General features: G+C 42.1%; 2 protein-coding genes across 2 annotated transcripts; one reads left to right on the top strand and one right to left on the bottom strand.

Moving 5' to 3' along the window:
• Positions 1 to 435: 435 nt before the first annotated feature.
• On the bottom strand, positions 436 to 23094 carry LOC311064319 (uncharacterized protein). Its single transcript, XM_084084152.1, has 13 exons — positions 22882 to 23094; positions 22659 to 22733; positions 21420 to 21525; positions 18014 to 19153; positions 16458 to 16521; positions 14576 to 14700; positions 14398 to 14422; positions 13028 to 13055; positions 10036 to 10212; positions 6910 to 7014; positions 5727 to 5835; positions 3085 to 4998; positions 436 to 807 (listed from the first exon to the last, which is right to left on the bottom strand). The coding sequence occupies exons 2-13, from the start codon at positions 22701 to 22703 to the stop codon at positions 644 to 646; spliced, it is 4002 nt and encodes a 1333-aa protein (XP_083940278.1). The 5' UTR covers positions 22704 to 22733; positions 22882 to 23094; the 3' UTR covers positions 436 to 643.
• On the top strand, positions 9514 to 10452 carry LOC311064986 (ribokinase-like; the record flags this gene model as incomplete). The annotated part of the gene is made up of 1 exon (XM_084085114.1): positions 9514 to 10452. The coding sequence occupies one exon, from the start codon at positions 9514 to 9516 to the stop codon at positions 10450 to 10452; it is 939 nt and encodes a 312-aa protein (XP_083941240.1).
• Positions 23095 to 23443: the final 349 nt, after the last annotated feature.

The raw sequence follows: 23443 nt of genomic DNA, 5'->3' as shown, positions 1-23443 counted from the left end.
TATATATACGGCTGGCAAACCTAATCCACACTGGCCTCATTTACGATTCCAAATACAAAAATAAAAAAGAGAAACATTTATGCCTTACATTTAAACCACCATCTCTGCGTTTCCTGATGCTCTTTCTCATGCCAGTAGACAAACAAAGGACCACATCCAGATTGTTTTCTTATAAAATACTGCTTATAGCCGGTGATAATTAGGGCATAATGTGCTGCGCAGGCAAGGCTTGGAGTCAAAATTGGAATCATTAAAATAGAACGTAGATAAACCACTTGCGCGCTCAGCGCTATTCAAATGACCCCCCTGAGGCAGAAAAGCAGCATAAAAGAAACGTTTGATCTTTGCCTATTGCTGTTATAAGCCTATTCCTCCTTAGGAGACAACAATAATAATAGCGCCAAACCACCATAAAGAAAGAGACTTAATTTCTTATTTGTGTACTTTAATAATATAACACATCTCTTAATGACATTAGAATTACAAGCAAATCTGAGGAGGGCGGGGAAGGGAGCAATGATACGAGAGAGTAGGGGACAACATTATCACCATCATTCTAATTAAATAAAAAGGGTATCTGTGAGGGGGGGGGCGATGAACAGACTCAGCCCCGATGCCATCTCTGCTTTTTCTTCTTCTAGTGTCAGGGCGAGGGTTGTCTGGAGGAGGGCTGTGGCAGGCGGTACTTGGCCATCTCCACGTCCAGGTCAGAAAAGGTGAAGGGGTTATATTCGTGATATTGGAGGTTCTTATACGTGCTGTTGTCGAACGGCTCCTCGGGTTCTGGGGGAGCTGCCGCAGCAACTTCTGTGGAGGGTGGAGGAGGAGAGGGAAAACAAAGACGTGTAAGAAACCTGAATCTGGTAGCATGCGTCAAAAATGCTCCTGGTCATCAAAAAAAACATCAAATATGTTAGTCTGAATGTAGAGATGAGTTTTATTCTGTATCCTTTACACTGCTAATCAAAAAAATCTCTCTATTGAGGGGGGGGGGGGGGGGTCATGAAGTTTGTTGAACAACAAAGGACTTGATGTAGCAATAAAACAAAAGAAGGTGATGCCCTCTTTCCTCAAAATCTCCCAGCTCAATTTGTCAGTAGCTGATAAGGCCTTTAAAGGCCAGAGGAGATTTCAATATTCACACGTGTTGACAAAGGTAGTTTACGGTGGGGCATTTCCTATCCCCCCCTACAACAGAGTCTGTAGACATGCTGGTGTGAAAAGCCTGAGGAACTGAGTTTGTGAGGGGAAAGCACGAGGAGGTAAACTTGCTGGCAGCCAGTCAAGAGAGACAGCCCATTGTAGAGAAACAATACTAGAAAAAGCACGCATGAAATTGTTTCTAAAGAGGCAGCAAATCATAAATCATAGTGTGCATGGGCTCACTGCACTGAAAAACAAAGGGCTCCCATGTATTTGAGTCAATAGTTTTTTTTTAAAATGCCGTTGTTGGCTTTTTGGGACAATAGAAAAGACAATCCAACTTTTAACACTAACTTTAAGAAAACAGGCGGGACATGTTCCAAACATGCTACAATGGAAAGTAAAGTTGTGATCAACTTGGCAGGACAGAGAATAAAACTTTCCACAACCATTAAAGAAATCCCACATTAAAGGCCATTTTAAAGACACATTTAAAACAATTTCATTAATCTCATGACATGCACAAACCCAAAGTTTCTGAGTGAAAGACAGACAGAAAGGAAACAAATGCCTGGTGACATTAACAAGGCCAACAGGGAGGGAGGTTTTTCCAAGATGAACGATTACACCGTTAGCCAGATAAATGTGAAATACATGGACTTGTAGGAGTAAATCAATGACCATTTATGGAATTGGTCACACATACAGTATACTGCATATTATAAACAGAAATTCAGATGTTATTTTGTGAAGTATTATTTGTTATCTGGCTAAGTGTGTAATCCTGCTTCCTGGAATACACCGTCCCCTCCGATCTCCAATCACTCCCAGCTTCTGTTCCTCCGTTGTCAGGCTCAGGGAAGATTTTAAGATGGTCCCAACTGTAACTGTAACCTTATCATGATCATGTGCACTGTAACCATACCAGTAACAATAGCATTAACTTGCACACTACAACTTAAATACCAACGTTGCAACCTGTAAGCTTAATATTACCACAGGATCCTGTGAGCTTCAAACAAAGAACATATATTTCATACAAATGGGGCAGTGGTGAGCGGCAAAAAAAAAGAGCACAAATTATGAATGCAAAAACAGGAGAGTGGAGATGGCTATGGGACGAAAAAAAGCTATGCGAAGAAAAAAGCACATAAGGGCAACAGAGATAAGAGGGACAAAAATGACCATGACTCAAAAGTAGGGGGGGGGGGGGTAAAATGCAAGCAGGATTAGTATTTATATGTTGATGTTAGCCAGTCTCACTGTGCACCGTTATGCCATGACCTCCTCCAAACATTCACACCCATGATAATGCATATGTGAGATGAAGAGAGATGAAGATACCGAGTACATCAGAGTCTTGCCAATCTGGGAATCCATCCGTTACATTTCTTTTTTACTTTCATGCAAATACAAAATTTGTCTCAAGAGATTAGTGTTGCATGCAAGAAATAGGATGTTGGCCAAATGCAATATGTATGCAGAACATGAAACATGTATGCAGGAAGAAAGTAAACCCAGCTGAGGTACATGGCATGCACTATACCAGCTTCATGCAAAATAATGGAATTTATCAAAACATCATAGTAGACTGCACAGTAAATGTAACTGTGAATGTAACTCTTGAGAGTATAAAAATGGACCCAAATGACCAATTTTACACTCTCAAGAGTTACAATCACACTGGGCATTTTACTGTCCTGAGTAAATATGGGACACTATGGAGCCGACCAGCAACAGCACCAAAGCTGATGAAGAAAATAGGTGTGAGCAAAAGCATCTATATGTGAGGTAGCTCAGAAATGGTTAACACTTTAACATTTAACAGTACATGTTATGAGGAATGGTCTAAGAAATATGGTCCTCTGTGGAGTTTTAAAGATCCATAGAAAAGTGTGTGGAGGTAAAGAAAAGATTTGGGGTTGGATAAGTAGTGTATACCCTCAGCCGCTTCAATTGGTTCAGGCTCAGCTGGGGCCTCTGCCTGCAGCTCCTCTCCTGCAGCTTTGGTTATGACTGGAGCGGTGTCCACCAGCTCTTCAGCGCTCTCTACAGGGGCAGCTGCTTCAGCTACTACCTCAGCAGCTGCTTCAGCTTCAACCTCAGCAGCCCCTTCAGCTACAACCTCAGCAGACACTTCAGCTGGGGCAGCTTCAGCCACAGGCTCCGCAGCGGCTTCTACAGGGGCTTCAGCTTCAGGCACAGCCTCAGAGGCAGATTCTGCAGCTGGGGCTTCGGGGGCAGCTTCTACGGGGGCTTCAGCTTCAGGGGCAGCTTCCACTGGGGTATCTGTAAGTGCTTCCAGTGCAACAGGCTCCGTGGTGGCTTCTGCAACAGCTTCAACAGGGGCTTCAGGGACAGACTCTGCGGCTTCTACTGGGGCCTCGGTAGGGGCTTCAGCTTCTACGTGAGCCTCGCCAACAGGCGTGGTCTCCGCTGTCACATTTGGAGTGGCTTCTGCTGCAGCATCAGCCACAATTTCTGTGGTATCTGTGTCAACTTCTGGAGCAGCTTCTACAATGGTCTCTTCTGTGGCAGTGGAGAGTTGAGGGGCAGAGTCGACCAACTCCTCAGAACTCCCACTGGGGGCTGCTTCTTCACTAGTGGCCTCCATAGTGGCTTCAACTGGTTCTGGGGACACTTCTGCTGGTGTTGCCTCCAGCACAGCTTCAGCTGTGGGGGCAGCCTGAGTGGCTTCAGATGCTAGTGGTGTCACCTCCTCCTGCAGAACTTCACCAATCTCTTCTTTAACTTCTGTTGCAACAGCCTGAACCACAGCTTCTTCCTTTGTGGCGCCCTCCATCTTCTCTGGTGCAGGGGTCTCTGTTGCAGCCGCCGTCTTCACTTTAGAAGACTTCTCGTCTTCAGAATCCGAATCCGAATCCGAGTCAGAATCTGAGTCGCTGGAGGATGAGGACGATGTTCCGTCCACTGAGGGTTCAGTGGGCTTGGTGGAGGAAGCTGCAACTGGAATGCTCTCTGACTCGGGGGTTTCAGGACTTGCTGCCAACACGGATTCAGTGGCGGTGGGGGCGGCATCGACTATTTCAGTGGCAGAATCCACTATAAGTGGGGTTTCTGTTGATGCTGTTTCGGATACAGTTACTGGTTCACTGGCAGCTGGGGCCTCTGCCTGCAGTCCCTCTCCTGCAGCTTCAGTTATCACTGGAGCAGGGTCCACCAGCTCCTCAGTGCTCTCCACAAGAACAGCTTCGGCTACAACCTCAGCAGCCGCTTCAACTGGGGCAGCTTCTGCAGCTGCTTCTACTGAGGCTTCAGCCACAGCCTCTGCAGTGACTTCAGCTGGGGCAGCTTCAACCACAGCCTCTGAGGCGGCATGTACAGGGGATTCAGCCACAGCCTCTGCAGCTGCTTCTACGGGGGCTTCGGTTTCCACCACAGCCTCTACTTCTACGGGGGCTTCAGCGACAACCTCAGGGGCAGTTTCTGCCACAGATTCTGTAGCTGGGATTTTAGGGGCAGCATCGATAGCAGGCTCTGTGATTGGCGCTGCCTCTTGTGTAGCTGCTGAATCAGCATGGACGGTTTCACTCGTTACTACCTCTTCCGCTGGAGAGGATACAGATGGTGCAGGTTCAATTGTACTCTCCACAGATGTCTCGACTGATGCCTCAGCCACAACAGCCTCTGTGGAGCCAGAGGCGGCAGCAGAGACTGGCTCTGCAGTAGCCGTTGCTGCAGCTACTACTGTGTGAGGAATGGCCGGACTATCCACTGGTTTGATTTCACCTAGAGCTTGTGTTGGGAAAAATCCAGGGGCTGAAAGCTTGACTGGAAAGGCAACTGCGGTCTTGTAGGCTAGCAGGGACGCTCTCTCATCTTGAGCCTCTACGGCTGAGGGAAGTGGTAGATGGAAGAGGAGTTAAATCATTACAATCATTTACATTGGCAATTATTTTAGCAATTCATTAGTCACTGCTGATGTATTAAATTATTACATATTTGACATTTCAAAAGCAAGCATGAAACTAATTTAAAACATTTAGTTTTTCAGCCAACTTGTGTTATACACCGGAAATCATTAGAGGTCTCAAGTATCTTTATATAAATTAGAGGCTGACCTGCAAACAAAATAGTTAAGAGGCATTTACTTAACATAATTTATGAATTACCAATCTCTCTATTGATCTCATATATTCTGACATCACACTTATACTCACTAGTACTGGACACATTCACAGTCACTGTTATTAACGAAGAAAGGGTTATTTTCAATTATGGTTTACTGCAAAGGAAAAGCAATTTAAAAACCTTATGACATAGTTAATGAACTGGACTGGATTTGGCACTGTAAAAAAGGGATTATACATTTAGCATTAACATTAGCACACATATTCCATTAATATTTTGAAACACATAAAACATGAAAAACAAAGAGGAAAGGAACCTTATCATGATCATGTGCACTGTAACCATACCAGTAACAATAGCATTAACTTGCACACTACAACTTAATACCGACGTTGCAACCTGTAAGGAAGGAAGTTAGAAAGTAAAACCTAATCTTTAACCATTCAAGAAATATTTTGTAACGTGAATTGAAAAATATGGAAGAGTCTTACTTTTTGCCTTTTTAGCCTTCTTAGGTGATGCGGTAGTGGGCTCGCCTGCATTGGTGCAGAATGCCGCAGCAGGACTTCTCAAGATGCCCCAGCTCTCACGCTGGAGGCACTGTAGAAGAGAGGAGTTTTATACCATTTGTAATACACAGTTATCTGAATGAGAGAACACTGAAAAGCAGCTCACAATAAGAGGGAAATAAGAGTAGGGGGGGGTCATATTTCAAGACTCAAGGCAGGTATTTTTCAGTAAGCAAGGAAAGATACAACTTCATAATAGTTCATGTTGGGCTAGAAGTGAGCAACTACTGTTGTTATCTCCGTGCATAAGTACCTGCTTTGGGTTTAACTGTAGTAAAGGTTGGAACAGTTATCGTGTTGATCAGTGGGTATGTTTTGTTTAGGAGTTCCTCGTTATTGATCCTTTCTAGCAATAGCAGTCACCTGCGTTTAATGACAAAATGGTTTGTTTGTTTGTTTGTTTGTTTTTCGCTTAGTCTACTCAGAGATTATGTATAAAACTATCCATGTGACATTAAGGCAGTGGTGTAAAGTACATTTACTCAAGTACTGTATTTAAGAACAATTTTGAGATATCTTTTACTTTACTGGAGTATTTCTGATTTTCAAATCAATTTACTTCTACTAAATATATGGTACTTTTACTCCACTACACTTATTTGACATCTTTAGCTACTAGATACTTTGCAGATTTCGATCATTATCACAAAACATACCACAAAACATAGCTCACAATGCGTCGCATTGTGAGCTTGATTATCTACTGTTTTCAAAAGATTTTAATACATTTTGAACTTGTGAAATGGGATAATGAGTACTTTGACATTTGGTACTCTTAAGTATATTTTCATGCCAATACTTTTTTACTCAAATACATTTTTTAAGTACCGGACTATTTCTACAATAGGGTATTGATACTTTTACTTAAGTAAAACATGTGAGTACTTCTTCCACCACTGCATTAAGGACTGAAAGGGGATTTAGCTCTTGTTGTTCAGCTACGTTAGCGACCTGGTGTCAGGGTCAGTAAGGACAGGGCTCGCGTCCGACAAAAACATATTCTGTGTCTTTCGATGCGGAAAAGTAACCAGATATTAATGGTATGAACATATTACATGTCATATTAAAATACACAGGTTTTATAGGATAATAAACGAGTAATTACCTTGAGAGAGCCGAGTCGTCCTAACCGAAGCAAGGAGGTCGCCATTTTGTGTGTACCCAATATTTTGTTCCGTGTAGAAACTGGACGAGGTCCTACATATGGATCCTACGATGACGCACGCGTCACAATCTCTGCACAGTAGAAGAATCATCATTGTTCATTTAAGCAGTGGTGTAGAGTAACTATGTACATTTACTCAAGTACTGTACTTAATTACAACTTTGAGGTATTTTTTTTACTTTACTGACCCTATTGATGCCAATATGTACTTTTACTCAAGGCATATTTTGAAGACAGGCATACTTTTTAACTATTTTAATATTGTGGTATTGCTACTTTTACTTTAAGTAAAATATCTGTGTACTTCTTCCGCCGCTGCATCTCTGAAAGTGTAAATCGATTATGGAAGATAACACTTAGGATTTTACACTTTATGAGTTCTACTTCTAACGTTGCTCTTTTTGTTTTACTTGAAACTTTGTTTATTAGGCAACTATTCCAGAAAGGTAACAGGAAAGGTGGGCACCAAAACATTCTGGACACTAGGAAAACTGGGCAACCGGAAGAGTGGGCACTTTGGGGTGAGAAAAGAGAGTGTACATTAGGTATCTTGGCACCAAAACAGAGTGGGCACTAGGTAGAGTAGGCACTAGGTAGATTGGGCACCAACACAGAGTGGGCACTAGGGTAAATCCGGGCACTAAAACGGGAATACTTTGAAGTTAGGGTTAGGCATAATTTTTACTTAGGTTAGGGTTAGGATGAAGGTCAGGGTTAGGCATGGTTTTACCGAAAGGTGCCCATAAGGTGCCCACCCTAACCCTATGCTCCACCATACCCCCAACGCCAACCCTAAGTAACACTAACCTCAACCCCAACCCCAACACTAACCCTAATAGGATCGAAGGAACATAGGAATGACATAGGAATTCCCATGAACCATCCATCTGGGACAGCTTTTCTATCTGAATCCAGAGTCAGAAGCAGCGGACAGTTTTTATGCAACACTTATCTGGAACAAACTCCAAGAAAACTGCAGTTTTTGTAATCATTTCCTCTGAACTATAATTTTATTCTCTTATATGTCTGTTCAAATGTCCTTTTATAATGTGTTTCTTTTGCACTGTCTGTGGCCATCTTAATGCTCTGTGTAATGTCTTGAGTACAAGACGATAAGACCATACTACAAACTGGTTTTGAATGTACCGTAATGAAAGTAGACTTCTGTACTTAATAACAGTGGGCAAACACTATTTAAAATGTAGTTTTGCGTTTTTTATTATTGTTTCAATCCAATAGCCTGTGAATTCACAAAAGGTGAAAAATATTGAAAAAATATTTTAACAAATTATGTATTGTAGAACATGGGTTTTACTTCCATGGCATACTGTCCATGGAAGTATGCCAGTATGCCAGTATGTACAAGAAACTTGGCACTGATTAGTGTAGTAATTTGTAAGATTAGCCATGGGCAGACAGACGTGCACGTGCATGCACACACACGCGCACACACGCACACGCACACACACACACACACACACACACACACACACACACACACACACACACACACACACACACACACACACACACACACACACACACAGAGGCAGGGGCAAAAACATAATCTCCCCCCTTGCCTTCAGCTTGGGTTAATCTTAATAATAATCTATAAATCCAAGAATCTCTGTGTCTTTTCTGTCCCTTTACCACAAATACATAGATAGATCCCCAAACTCTCCCAAGTTGGTGCGTCATAGATGGCTGACATCATAGACTGGGCTCTAGGTACTCTGATAATGGCTAATGCACATCTACATTTATTATCAACTAGGGCGGCTTGTCACTTGGGAACACATGCCCCTTTAGTTATGCAATACCCGTTGCACCTGTTGTCAGAGTACCTGTAGTGCAGAACCCATTTTCATAGCAGTTGGAGGCCATGACGTCATACGTTTGGAATGCATGCCCCTTTAAGCAAAACCTAGTGTACCCACTGTCAGAGTACTTGTTGACATTATAGACTTAGTGACATCATATCCCCATTATCATAGTCTTTGGAGGCCAGTCTATGATGTCAGGACTATGATGTAATATTGATAACATCAGGGATTTCCATATATGGCCATACAAGGGACACAGACAGACAGATACACAGACAGAAAGATAGAGATTTGTAGTTGTATTTCTAGACGACCGCTCATCTGTCAATCGCCATTTGGCGTATGTATTGGCAAAATACTCTGATAATGGGTACTGCACAAAGTACTCTGATGATAGGCTATACTCCACTAGTAGTATCCACCTGTTTCCTAGGCTTGTGTTTTCCACTTCCTGTCGGATTTCATTGGATATCATTAGTCATCTGACCGGTTTCATTGGATTTCATTGGATCAAAAGACAGGAAGTGGAACACAGTGAAAAGCCTAGGAAACAGTTCATTGCCTGCCAAACAACATGGCTGTAGGCTGAATCAACAGCCAATCATAGTGATTTGAGGATGACATCACATCTCTAAATGATGTGTTAGCGAGGTAGAACTGTGGAGTATAAAAGAGATGTTACTTGATACACCATATGAAGAACACACATTGTTACAAAGTCATGGCTGAGGAGTGTTTTGATGTCATGGTGGTGGGATCCTGTAATACTGACCTTGTGAGCCGGGCACCTAGGCTACCAAAGGAAGGGGAAACTATCCATGGCCACAAGTTCTTCACTACATTTGGAGGCAAAGGGGCCAACCAATGCATCCAGGCTGCAAGACTGGGGGCCAGGGCCATCATGGTCGGCAAGGTCGGCAAAGACTCATATGGAGACGCATACATCCAGAACTTCAAAGACAACGGCGTTCATGCAGACTTTGTTTGGCGGGCCTCTGAGGCAGCCACAGGAACTGCCACCATTATTGTCAGTGACGAAGGCAAGAACGTTATTGTGATCGTGGCTGGCGCTAACATGCTGCTCGGCAGTGATGAGCTGCAGCAGGTCCTACCGGCCCTCTGTCGGTCAAAGGTGTTGGCATGCCAGCTGGAGATCAACCCTGAGTCGTCCCTGCAGGCACTACGCATGGCACGGGACAACAACGTGAAGACAATATTCAACCCGGCACCGGCCATTGCCGACCTGGATTCGGATTTCTACAGATACTCTGATGTGTTTTGCTGTAATGAGTCTGAGGCAGAGCTTCTGACGGGTGTCCCAGCCTCCAGCGTGGAGGACGCCCATCAGGCGGGCCAGGAGCTGCTGGGGCGAGGCTGCGGCTCTGTAATCATCACCCTGGGGGAACAAGGCTGTGTGGTGCTAAAGGCACAGGAGACCACCGTGCATCACATACCTGCGGCAGAGGTCACAGCGGTGGACACCACAGGATCCGGAGACAGCTTTATTGGAGCATTGGCATTCTACATGGCCATTTATCCTACAATGCAGCTGGAGGAGATGGCCAAGAGAGCCAATCAGGTGGCAGGATTCAGCGTCCAGAAAGCCGGCGCTCAGACCTCTTATTCCTATAAGAAGGACCTTCCAGAATATCTGTTCTAAAGGAACAGAACACACACAATCATAATTACCTCTGATGTCTTCAATACAAAATTATACTTTTTGTGCAGTATGTAATCCATTTGTCGTCCTTTCAGACATAAGTGTACTTACTGATGTACGTATCAATTTATTCAATATATGCAGCTGCTGAAAACTAATCACATTAACTAGACGGGTACTGTTCCTGGAGAAGCAGTGTAGGTTCGATCTCTGGATGTCTGACACAGGATGTCCCATGAGCTTGTCAGTGAACATTGGGATCATGATGTTATCCATTCAGGAACTCTCCCAAGTTGGTGCGTTGTTGTGGCGGGTCTAGCAGCAAACATGATGAATGTCATGGCCTAAAGTAAACATTTGAAAAAGTTAAATATTTCCAAAAGTATAAAGATTTCCAAAGTACTCACTCTCAGCCATTCCCAGAGCAGGGAATGGCTGAGAGTATATAGCCTAAAATAAAAATAATATACTGTAGGCCTATAAAAGTTTAACATTTGTATAAAATATTCCTAAAACATTTCAAAAGTCCCAGCTATTCCAAAATAAGTAAATCATTTTTAGGTCCTAACAAAGCTTATAAGTGTAGGTTAAAATAATTATGGCGGAGTAAGAGCATGCCACATTTTGAGGAGAATAAAAATGAACAGTTCTCCATCGTTTTCACCCAGTTTGCATTAGGGCATTTATTGATTAACTCGAGTCCACAGTGAATCCCCCTTGAATCAATTAAGACAACGAAATAATTTGCCTGTGAAAATGCGGTTGACCTGAAGTACTTATTGATGCGATAGTTCTCTTTATCAGTTACTATAGGCATCATTCTAAGCAGCAGCCCATTTGCCCTTAAATTTGTGCTGTTCTGGTTGGGTAGCCCATAACTGCTAAAGTTGAACCAAATTGAATCACCATGTCATCCAAACCTTCATAATAACATACGTAAATAAAATATCATACATTTATATTATAATTATACAATATCATATAATTTCTTTTTTTAATAGGAGTTTGTATGATATGTCCTATATTTCTATAGAATCCTCCTTGGAATAAGATCCTATAGGAATGGAGGTTACATCCTTCTTTGATGGCTTGCCTCTCTCCTTGGTAACCCACACACTCACTGATTCAGTAATACCTCATCTATCACAGTGGGTGTTTGTTTAGTATGTTTGTGTGGCTCAGCCTGGTCAGTTTGATAAAAGCAGATTGCCATGAAACTCTCTAGGCACATATGCCCCTCGGAGGATGGCCAATTTAACACACAGTATCTCAAAATCTATTGGGCATGCCGGTAGGTTGCCATAAATGGTAAATATATGGTGGCTGGGGGAACAGGTGGGTGGGTCACTTCTGTTTGAAGTTAGTGAAGACTCAATATCTACGTCTATTCAGACATAATGGAATAAAGGTATTTATATATGCAATTTAGGCATTTAGCAGATGATCTTTCCCAGAGCATCAGAGCGCAAAACTAGAGTAAATGGCATGAACCCAGAGTAAATGGTCTCGTAAGAAGAATGCAAAGAAAACAATTTAGAGGCACAGCGTAACCTGGTAAACATCAACCCTGGCGTCTGTCTAAATCAGACGCTAAATCTAATCTAAATAACAACAGTGTGCAAGTGTATGGTGAGTGGTGACAATATAGAGAGAGAAGAGAAGCAAAATGTATGTGAACAACCAAAATCTGCATAGTATAACAAGGAGTCTGGTTCTTCTACTTTATGATCATGAGGTAATCAAGTTCAAAATAGAACACGATTGATGAGGCATAATACATGCTGTCTCTCACAATCTTTCCATTCATTGAATGATATCTGTTTTTATCTTACTTCATCTCCACCTAAACTCTCTCATCATTCATATATTCACCGTTGATAGACCGTACAGTACTGTATATATTTGAGAGACTGCACACTGACTGACTGTATTTCATTCAGAGACCCAGTTCAGATGGATACAGGTCTATTGGGCACCTAAATATTGTGGGCACCTCAATGATAAGTGTAAAAAAAAATAAAAAAAAATAATAAATGTATGATTTAGAAAATGTTCATTTGAACATGCATGGTATTATCAGACCTAAATTTACTCTTCAACTTCTTGTTTATGCCCATGAATGACTGGCTGTCCACAGGTTTTGTAGTAATTATAGAAATATTGAGCAAAATGATTAATGTATTTGGCCCCCCATTTATAAAAATAAAAAATAAAATACAAAATATTGAACAGTAACATGATTTCTTCAAATAAGGAATCTGAGCTGACACATATCTCATACAAAACAAACGTATGATCATTCACTGTAATATATGCCAATATGCAGAGGAATTACAATCTGACAATGTCACCATGAGCAAATACAATACAACAAACTCTCCCTTGCAATATACATTCATTACATTAGTCATTTAGCCGACGCTTTTATCCAAAGCGACTTACAATAAGTGCATTCAACATAGGTAGGCAAGAAAGCTACTAATCACCAGAAGTCTTAAGTCGAAGGTTCTTCTTTTGTGTATCATCAAATGTCCAACTCAGATTTGTGTAGCCACGCCTTTGTCTCTGGTCCCACTTGGAAGAGGCCGGCCTCTGAAGGTGGTCTGTACAGGGGACAGATGGTGATTATGTCCACAAGTTGATTGACAGAGATGATGGCAACTTGATCCCTTTTTAATATATTCTGAAGTTTCTTCTCCTTTTGTCCACTAGAGGTCTGTCTTGCTTTGCATATTTTGGTTCTAGCAGCAACTAGTGCAATACAGTAGTCAGTTCTGTTGAATTAACAGATAAATGTCATTAAAATGTTATGGTAAAATGGTGATGACAGGAATGTCTCCCCACCACACTGCAGGTGTCCCAGGTCGTCCAGGATAAGATGCTAGGTGTTTTCATCAGAGCCACAACCAGATGATTTTCTTTTTAGCTGCTCTTTGTCCTTCAGTATTTTGTGTTAGGCTTAAGACCAATAACGTCTCACAACCATCATAAACCATGCCATCCCAAGCCTTGTATTGTACATCTGCAGGGCCATAGATCAAAATTGCGAGTATAGTATGTGCTGATATTTGCATCTTCTTTTCAAATGCAATTATAGAATGAGTGGCACAGTTAGTCAAAACACACATTAACAGGAGTGCTGCAGTGTATTTTAAATCGCACATACAATGAGAATCCTTTGGCTTTTATTGGACTAGTTTTAACCACATTCAACATTTCAGAATAATAAAATAGCATGTGTCAGACAAGGCCTGTGAATGCCTTTAAAAATAACAAATGCTCAACATTCCACTCCAAATTGCCTTTAGATGGCTTGTGTGTGGGTCCTGGGCTGATGTCCTAGCATTGCGTTATCAGAAAATTGTTAACGCATCAAATGATCCTAACTGTTCAATGGAAAGATTAACATAAATATCAGCCGTATCAATGTTTTTCCATGTGTCACAGCATACAAATCTTGTTTCTTTACTTTTACAAGGCATTATAAATGTATAAGAAACATGCATATAAAAGTAGCACATTCCCAACAAATAAAGTACTGGTATTCAAGAATTGGTGTGTACCAAAGGAAAGCAGCAAGATTCATGATGCCACAAAAATGCTATGTCGTTATCATGATAATAAACAAAGCATGAGACCTTATACAACAAATATAGACCAGAGTTTATTCTTATTTTTCACATCCTGCTCATTCCCATTTTATTCTATGCAAAAAGCATATTTCACAGCGTTAAGCTTAGCCTCCATAAAAAGTTACATTTAACATATTGGCTTAATTCCCATGGAATCCTAAGCTACTGAAATAGCTCTGTTTTCATGTACAAAAGTAATGGAAAGGTTGGATTTGTGAGGTAACGAAGGATTGGCCTTTGATGAGACTTCCACTTCATAGCAAGGTTTCACAGGAAAGGTTGAGAGTAGAAAAGTTGAGGTGCTGATGTTCACTTAGACACGTCATCGAACTTGGGTTCTGAGAGGGGAACAAAGGAACATAATTTGCAAGAAGAATTAAACAAAATAAATAAATCATTACCAAAAGGCAATTAAGTACAAGTGTCAATTGTAATGTAAATAACTTTAAAATAAATGCAATACTTTGGCAAGCCTTTCAAGTTAAACTCACCTGGGAAAGTGAACTCTGGGAAAGCTGTGAGGTCTCCAGTACCATAAAGTCTCTCCAGTTTTACGATCTCTTGTGCCAGAGCTTTCTGATACTCTGGGCCTGCATCAACTAGCCCACCAGAAGCCCTAGTGTTGAGGAGTACAGGTGAAATGTCAGTCAGATCACAGGTTTAACCACTTGGAAAATTTGCCAAAAATGGGAGATATACAAGCTCACAACAAGTCGAGATAACAAAATCTCGACTTGTTGTGCGATTGTAGTTCAGCAATCTTTGGCAAAGATATTTGGTCCAAACAAAAGTGGTCCAAGGCTAGAGGGTTTAAGTGGAATCATTTATAGGTCATGGTAAATGGTCTTTTTCTGCTACCACACAAAACAATAGTCTGCAGGTTCTGCAGCAGCTTCTGAAGGGGATGTTAGGCCAATGTTAAATTGACCCAACATCCACACACAATAATTTGCGACATTAATAGCAAGAATAGGAATGCCATGATAATAACGTGATAGTGACTATGAGCCAGCAACAGATTCCACGGACCCAGAAAACGGTTGGAGGGTGGATTCTTCACCCCTGAAATCTGCACTTAAACTGCAAGGCTGCATGAATTGAACACATACACAACTTAACGTTAGGAAAGTTAAATGACTCACCCGCCCAGGTGATGGCAATAATACTAATCACCGTAAATCGTAACAAAAGGTGCAAATCATATAAAACATACAAATCAGCAGTGATCTGATGCTCTTGTGTTTATGTTGACGCTAATGGTTACTTTGGCGTGGTGTATCCTGAAATAATCCCTATTAGATTTATAAGCACTAGACCATACCCGGTCGGCGCAGCGCATCCGTGGGGGGATATGCGCACATGATCTGGCAACCCGGGAGGCAGTTCGTCCCATAGCTGGGCAGGCCCGTAACCATGGCGACATTGTTTGACACATAAACGCTAATAAGAAGCTGAGATTTGATGAAATTGAAAAACGGGCTTCACAGTTGCGTTCAGATGGTAATGGTCAATGGCTGTGTGCAAAATCAGAGCAACTGCTCCAGCCACTGAGGAGAACCGGGTATCTTCACGTACTCACCACTACGGACAGAGGTTACTAGAATTATAGTAGGCTCTTTAGAAACGCATGAAAACTCTGGTGATATTTACGTTAAAGTTGATTGAGTTGGATAAACTGTTTCTCCCTCTAACATTTCTCTGTATTTTTAGTTTGTTGAAATAATGTCATGCACATTTTCCAGTACATAGCCTACTGCAGGCCTTGTTGACTAGATTTAGAAGCTCTTACTCCTGATATGATCGATCATTTATATGGGGAAATCCGTCATATACAGTAACATGCATGTCAATGGGTGAGAAGCACAGCTTAAAGTGGAGTGGGTGGCGCTTGGCGAATGATCCATTGTTTATCCACAAGTTTCCTAGTTGTTGTGGGCGTCACTCTGTCGATTTGATCCCTGATATCTGATCAAATTGACAGGAAGTGATGCCCACAACGGCCTAGGAAACTTGTGGATACCTACAAGTGCAATACCCTGTAAATTCTCAGAATTCTTGTCCAAATATTCAGTTCAACATTGTTTACACATTTAAACAATAAATGTAAAGTGTATTCTGTAAATACACCACAGTCAGTATAATATCTTAGTAAAATTGCCTTGTTTAGAAATAATGCTCCACCATGCCCACCTACTGTAGATAGGACCATATGACACAAATTATTCATTCCATTTTACAGTTGTAATACTATTTCTTTAACGGTGTGCACTTATAATCCCCTTTCTTTGTATGTGAAAGGGGAACTTTGCTGATATAAATCCTATCGTTCAGAGTGGAGGACATAGAGTGAAATCAATCACACATGACACTTACTGGCTCTTTGTGCTGTACTCGCGTATGGACTGAAGGAAGAGTTGCTGGATTGGGTCCATTAGAGCTGCGAGTCACAGAGGGAGGGGACAAAAACAAACAATTACTTTCTCTTCACGGACAACACACTCAAAACCATGGCCTTGTGTTTGGATATCATCATCTGTCCATTTGGCTAGAACGACAAAATTATAAACCAGTCTGTTTTTTCTTGTTTAGCCGTAACCCTCATGCACATAACAGCACCTGGGTAGTGATAGACACAGTTGACCTCTACAGGGGTGAGATATAGGAAAGAACATGAGAAAGGCTCGGTTGGTTAACATTAACAAATTAAAAGTTGCCGTGCAAGGTCACACATTGAAGAATATTGCAGTCACTATGATATGGGGTTGACTGCAGTTGACTGCACTCCAATTCAAATCCCATAGGATCAAACTATCATGCCATTTAAAACATATGAATTACAAAAAAAAAGACAATACAATCGTTCCTTCAATCATGCGGATTCCACGCACAGCAACCTAGAGTGCCTTTTCATGTAGTGCTTTAACCGTGAAGAAGGGGGAAGGAAATTTTACATTTACACAGACATCCAAAACTTCCAACAATTGGCACGTACATGTAGAGAACAATTACTCGTAACCTTTAACATGCGATTCCCAAATAAGTGTGAGAGGAAGTGTGAGAGGAGGGAGGAAAGGACATTTCACGTAAAGCCACAATTCTGCAGTAACCATTGATAGCTGGGACAGTTTGTCACCATAACATTACCTTTAGCAGTACACATTAGCTTTAACATTACCCTCAGTCAACAGTCGGATACAAATTAAAAACAAAAGTTGTGTGAAAAAAAATAATAGAATAGGTGATTGAGAACATGAAAAAATATTAGATGGGGAACGAGCATTGGTGCTCAAATAACAGTACATCTGTAAATTTAGCCAGAACAAAATTATTAAAAAAAAACACAATGTTACTGTGAAAGGTGTTGAGCACAAATGACTTGCAAGCAAGAAAGGAAGGAAGCAAGAAAGCAAATAAAAGATAAAAGATGGGTGCAATTATACAATTAGAAATTAGTGAAAAGTGAGGATTTATGATAATGCAACAAAAACACAAATGAAAAGAGACCGAGAGAGACAAAGCAGACCCTTCTCAAGGCAAAATGCTATGCAGATGGATGTAGTGAAATGCATGCTCCATATGCAAGTAAAGTAACATAATGACAGGTTATGAAAATGAATGCACAATGCCAAAGGGACCAGAGGGACATAGGGGTAAGGGACATGCATGTTATTTGAGGGATGAATTAGAAAACTGGTTATGTGCCAAGAAATTATTGCATGGATGAAGACTAGATGACTAAAATAAGGCTGTGCAAAGAAGAAACAAAAAGTGCTTTTGTGATATCGGGTATCGTTACACATTATCTTTAACACTTATCAAATAAAATTCTAAATAAAAATGGAAATGAAAATGACTGTTGGTAGACTGGTAGACTGCGGGGTCCACAGAGGAAAGAGAAGGGGTTTAGGTGGGGGAGATGTAGTGTGTACCCTCAGCCGCTTCAATTGGTTCGGGCTCAGCTGGGGCCTCTGCCAGCAGCTCCTCTCCTGCAGCTTCGGCTATGACTGGAGCGGTGTCCACCAGCTCCTCAGCGCTCTCCACAGGGGCAGCTGCTTCAGCTACTACCTCAGCAGCCGCTTCAGCTACAACCTCAGCAGCCGCTTCAGCTACAACCTCAGCAGCCGCTTCAGCTACAACCTCAGCAGTCGCTTCAACCACAGGTTCGGCAGTGGCTTCTACAGCGGCTTCAACTACAGCCTCAGGGGCAGCTTCCACAACGGCTTCTGCAGCTGGGGCTTCAGCGGCAGCTTCTACAGGGGTTTCAGCCACTGCTTCTGCTGCAGCCTCAACGACAGGGGCTTCAGGGGCAGCTTCAGCCACTGGCTCTGGAGCAGCTTCAACTACAGGGGCCTCGGCTGCAGCTTCAACAGGGGCGGCTTCAGGGGCAGCAGCTTCAACAGGGGCGGCTTCTGGGGCCGCAGCTTCAACAGGGGCGGCAGCTTCAGCTTCTGCAGGGGCGGCTTCTGGGGCAGCAGCTTCAGCAGGTACAGTTTCAGCCGCTTCTGGTGCAGCTTCAACAGGTGGAGCCTCAACTGCAGCCTCTGGGGCGGCGGCAGCTTCAACAGGAGCTTCAGCTGCAGGTACAGCTTCAGCAGGGGCAGCAGCTTCAACAGGGGCTTCAGGTGCAGCTTCAGCAGCCGGTTCGGCAGCAGGAGCGGCAGCTTCGGCTGCAGCTTCCACAGCAGGAGCCGCTTCAGCGACAGCTTCAACTACGGGCGCTGCTTCAACGGCTGGAGCAGCCTCAGCAACAGGTGTGGCTTCAACTGCTGGGGCTGCTTCAGATACAGCAGCAGCTTCCACTACTGCTTCAACGACAGGGGTGGCTTCAACCGCAGGTGTAGCTTCAACTGCAGGTGCAGCTTCAACAACAGGTGTGGCTTCAGCTGCTGGGGCGGCAGCTAAAGTTTCAGCTACAGCAGCAATGATCGGTTCTGGGGCCGGTGTGTGTGCTGCGACACCTTCTGCAGCGGCTGCTGCTGCTGCTGCAACTTCCTTCTTAGGGAAATCCACATATGTCCTGTGCTGGACAAGTTTCTCTATATCGAAGTATGTTTGGGGCTTGTGTTTGTCTAGGACGGAGGGCAAGCATACGAAATTCATTAATTTCTCCATCATAAGCTTGGATGATAATATCCCCATTTAAAAAAAAGAAACAGATGTGAGAATATCCCCATGAAGATTACTTGTATGCTTATCCTCCCAAGAACATAAAAAAAAGAAAAGAATTGTAGTTACCAGTATTATCAGTTATCAGGTACCAGCGTACCGTACCATCTAGACAGTGAGTTGTAAAATAAATAGTTAGCTTTGTTAGGCTAGGCTTCAAATTAATAAAGCCATACCAATGATAAGCCAATAGCCAATTTATAAGAGATGGGTCACTGAACCAATTTAATTCAGCTGTAGCTTTTCATTAAATAAAAGAGATGGAAACTAGTGCCAGTTTTTTTTTTTTAAACAAGGCAATCCGTTCTCAAAGATATATACCAAAGGGACTTGAAATAGATCAAGGTTAAAGGTTTTGATAAAGGTGTTGATAGAAGTACACATGGAAAACAAGGGTTGAAGTACTATGTTATAAGCCTGGCACCAGGCAGAAATAACCACTATTTCTTTGCTGTAAGGGGCAAAGGTTTGTCAGTGAACTCTTTAGTGACAGAACCTGTGAAAAGAAGAGGCAAGTTTATAATACAACTTAAAGCTACAATCCTGGACTTTCTTATTTTAATGAATAAAACTTTTTTAACCAATCCGTGTGGTAAAGTATGTTAATACAATATACTGTAACCAGCACATCCACCGTGGTTGGAGGAGGTCTCTCTACTCTTCCATTAAGAAATGTAGTCCCTAGTTGACATATTGGTGGACAATGTCAATGAAGTTATTTGAAGCAGACGGCACACAGGACTTGACACTAGATGCGCCACCATCTTTCTTTATTGTAGTTTGGACAATGATCCAATAGGCTCTCTTAGTTTGGGGTCGAGCGAGACATAAACTTAAGGATTGTAGCTTTAAAAGAAAGAAAAGATAAATAAAACTGATGGTACAATTGTGGTACAGGGATTATTAAATGCTTTCATAGGAATCAACTGACATGGTTGGTTAGCTACATTGATGTTTCATGTTTTCTCTGTCCACTGTTAAACTGAATGAAGAGTGTCTCTAAAAACATCTTAAGTGTTTTGTCCCAAACAAAACCAAGCTCACTGGTTAACATTAACTCTTACTCCACACAAGCAGTAGAATGAGGGCGACGAGGTTAAGCTATAATATGTGGTTAATCATCCCCTTGACCATCCTGACCTAGTTCGGGAAATAATGATTTTTTTTTAGCCAACTTGTGTGGCAATATAGGGTATACGTATACGCATATTTTAGCTTAGTTTCATGGATGCTCAGTAGAATACGGTGCATACAGCCTATGTGTACAGCCCATTTCACTTTTTGAGTTGCTCGATCCAATATTTAGGTATTTGATATTCCTTTTATGAGACACGCCCCCTTCCGATATAAACCCTTTGTAAATTCTAACTCCATTTTAACCATGTTAGACTCATTGAAAACACGTCCCTAGTTCGGGAGACTGATATTGCCCTTCTAATGCGCGATGGGCTTTTTAAAAAAAAACATTTTAATGATTTTTTTTAACAGGATGTGTTTGATTGTGACCTTGTGTTTTGGTGGCAACTTCGCATAACCTTCACAACTACAGACCTTTTACAGCAGGGGTAGGCAACCTTAGGCACAGGTGCCAACATTGGCACAGGGGAGGGTGATCACTGGCATAAGTGTGAGAGAGTCAGTTAAATTCAGTCCCCTCACATCTATATGCAAATTATTACATCCTGCACAAAATTCAACATTCATTCAAACTCCTAACTCTGACTAGGGAGGGAGTCTGAGAGATAGGTGGGTTACTGGGTTAGCCTATTGCTCTGAGTCTAATGATACTTACATCCTGATGTGAAAGAAAATATTTCTAAAGAAGAAAAAATAAATAAAGGTTATGTATAGCCTGGGACAATCAAAATCAGTTGGAAATATTTTATTTGGATGTGGTGTCTTAATTAAACTTAATGTTGATATGGCAAAATGACTATCAAGAAAATTAAGGAACTTCATCTCAAAAAGTTTTGCAGCTACTTTTGCAAGGGCTAATTTTGTTTCTCGAGTTTTGGTCTTTCGCGCAATGCATTCTTTCAGCATTTACCTAATTGCCTCCGTGGTGCTTCTATCACAATTTGAGCACAACCAGCCTCTTAAAGGGAACGCAGGAAGCAAGGCTGCGACAGACATGATGTGAAGTTAAAGACCTTTTGTTTTCAAGCCTACCTGAGTCCTTCTTTTTGTTCTTCTTGCCTCCACCGCCAGACTTGCTGCTCAGGGCTGCAGCTGCAGGTACTCTGCTCAGAGTACTCCAGCTCTCAGCCTGCAGACACTGGGGAGAGTCATGCAGACAGTACAGTTCTAAGACTTTGACTTATAAACCGTACTGTACTACACATACATTCAAACCACTGGCTTTTCTCCTATGTCACCCTGACAGGGGTCATCAATATGTCTGTAGACAGACAAATGTGTCCATGGCAAGACTTGGCCTTGTCCGTGGACAATTTTTTTATTTCGTTTTCACATATCATAATGTTGTGATCATAAGACCCAATTACTGAATGTCAGTCTCCAGATTTTCTTCAGAATATGTATGACACTGATACTATGACACATTAGGAGTCCACTAGTACAGTGGTTCTCAAACTTTTTATATTGTCAACAACCCCCATAATTCTGAGAGTGTACAAATGGAACCAAATTAACCCTATGGGTCCATTTGGTTCCATTTGTACACTCTCAGGGCTACAGGCCTGTTATGGTCATTCAGGGCTATCTCTTTGTGTTTCTGGTAATATATATTATTGTCCGCTCATTTGCATATCCATGGCAAAAACAAATATTTGGACAAAAATGTCCACGACAAGTCAGCATGGCAGGCCTATCGACCTTCAAGTTCAAAGTGGTCTTGTTACACACACACCCCCACACGCACGGTGAGACGCTCACTACCGACTATACCCGTGAGGGGAACTCAATAAAAGTCCATCAAATAATGATTTAATCTTCATTTCAGTTGTCAGATTTGTGCCTTAACGTCAATGTTTCCCATTCAAAATTGAGTCATAACTAATTCATAACGTCATTATGGATTTTGGCCTTGCTTAGCTGCAATGCATAGGGCCTGGTTGGGTGTCCAAAGCCTGGCGCAGTGGGAGTGCATCATATGCTAAATATGTGCATCCAATATGGCCAAACTGAAACGTAGCTGTTCATCAATTCCATTATGAGCTAAAAATCAGCAAAATATAAAAACGCATTGTACGAAATGTGATCAGATTACTTTGTCTAACACAGATTGCATGTGGTAATGGTACATGCTTTAAAGCATGTACTCTTACCACATGCAATCGGTCTGTGCACGACCCAGGTCACCATTACTTCACTGACCAAATCTGTGGGCTAAACATTCCCGATGAAAGAGCCGGACACACATTGACAATGTGCTTGACATTTCATTACCTTCAGGGAGCCAAGTCGTCCTATCCTCAACAAGGAAGCCGCCATCTTGCTTTGCAGTGTGTGTACCCTGCCCCCCTGCACAACCAACCAATCAATCAATGTTTATCAATCATCAATTCATAATAAAGCCGCTATAACGCATCAGCAACAGAAGAAACATGACTACAAAGACATCAGGCGTACAACCTTGACAATGAAATGCAGCAAAGTTAGTCCACAATACCAGAAAAAAAGCCTGCAGTCAGTGTCAACACCGGTTGATCAAAAGTTTCTTTTGACTTATAAATAAATATATATTATTGTTTTTTTGTAATGTTCTTGTTAGAAAGAGGAAGCAGCAGCAGCTCCTGTGCTGGCGATCAGAGCAGCAGCAGGTCAGGACAGAGCGGTTTATTACTTTATGTAACAGCCAGGGAACCACACATACACACACTGACAGTACCCTGGACTGGTGAAGCACGAGTTTCGTCGTACGGCAGTTTTGCGCGCGGCGAAAACAGCCGATCTACAAGCTCACAACGTGTGTCGTCTGCGACGCTTTGTGAGCTTGTGGATCGGCTATTTTCGGCACGCGACACCGTCACACGACGGAGAATAAATCTGGCATGAGGAACGCCACGCCCCCCCGCACCCCCTCCTTGCAGACAAACAGGACACTCACTCATGTCATGCATGTCGTTAGCCGTGGATCGCACGACGGTCGTTGGATGAACTTCGACCTGGTGTTTGCCCTTTCTCCATTTATGGCCCGTACATCTACATAAACGTTCAGATTTAAAATATAA

This window comes from Gymnoscopelus microlampas, assembly GCF_963454915.1.
Source record: "Gymnoscopelus microlampas genome assembly, chromosome: 17".
Lineage (NCBI taxonomy): Eukaryota > Metazoa > Chordata > Actinopteri > Myctophiformes > Myctophidae > Gymnoscopelus > Gymnoscopelus microlampas.
Note: the sequence above shows the minus strand (reverse complement) of the source record. Positions and strands in the feature narration are given on the sequence as shown.

Coding starts and splice junctions, on each gene's coding strand:
- LOC311064319 (XM_084084152.1), bottom strand. CDS start 22,703: ATGGCGGCTTCCTTGTTGAGGATAGGACGACTTGGCTCCCTGAAG. Junction 7,015..10,035: donor CTGTAGAAATCCGAATCCAG/GTCGGCAATGGC, acceptor GCGTCATCGTAG/GATCCATATGTAGGACCTCG. Junction 5,836..6,909: donor GACGACTCGGCTCTCTCAAG/GTAATTACTCGT, acceptor TCTCTTCTACAG/TGCCTCCAGCGTGAGAGCTG.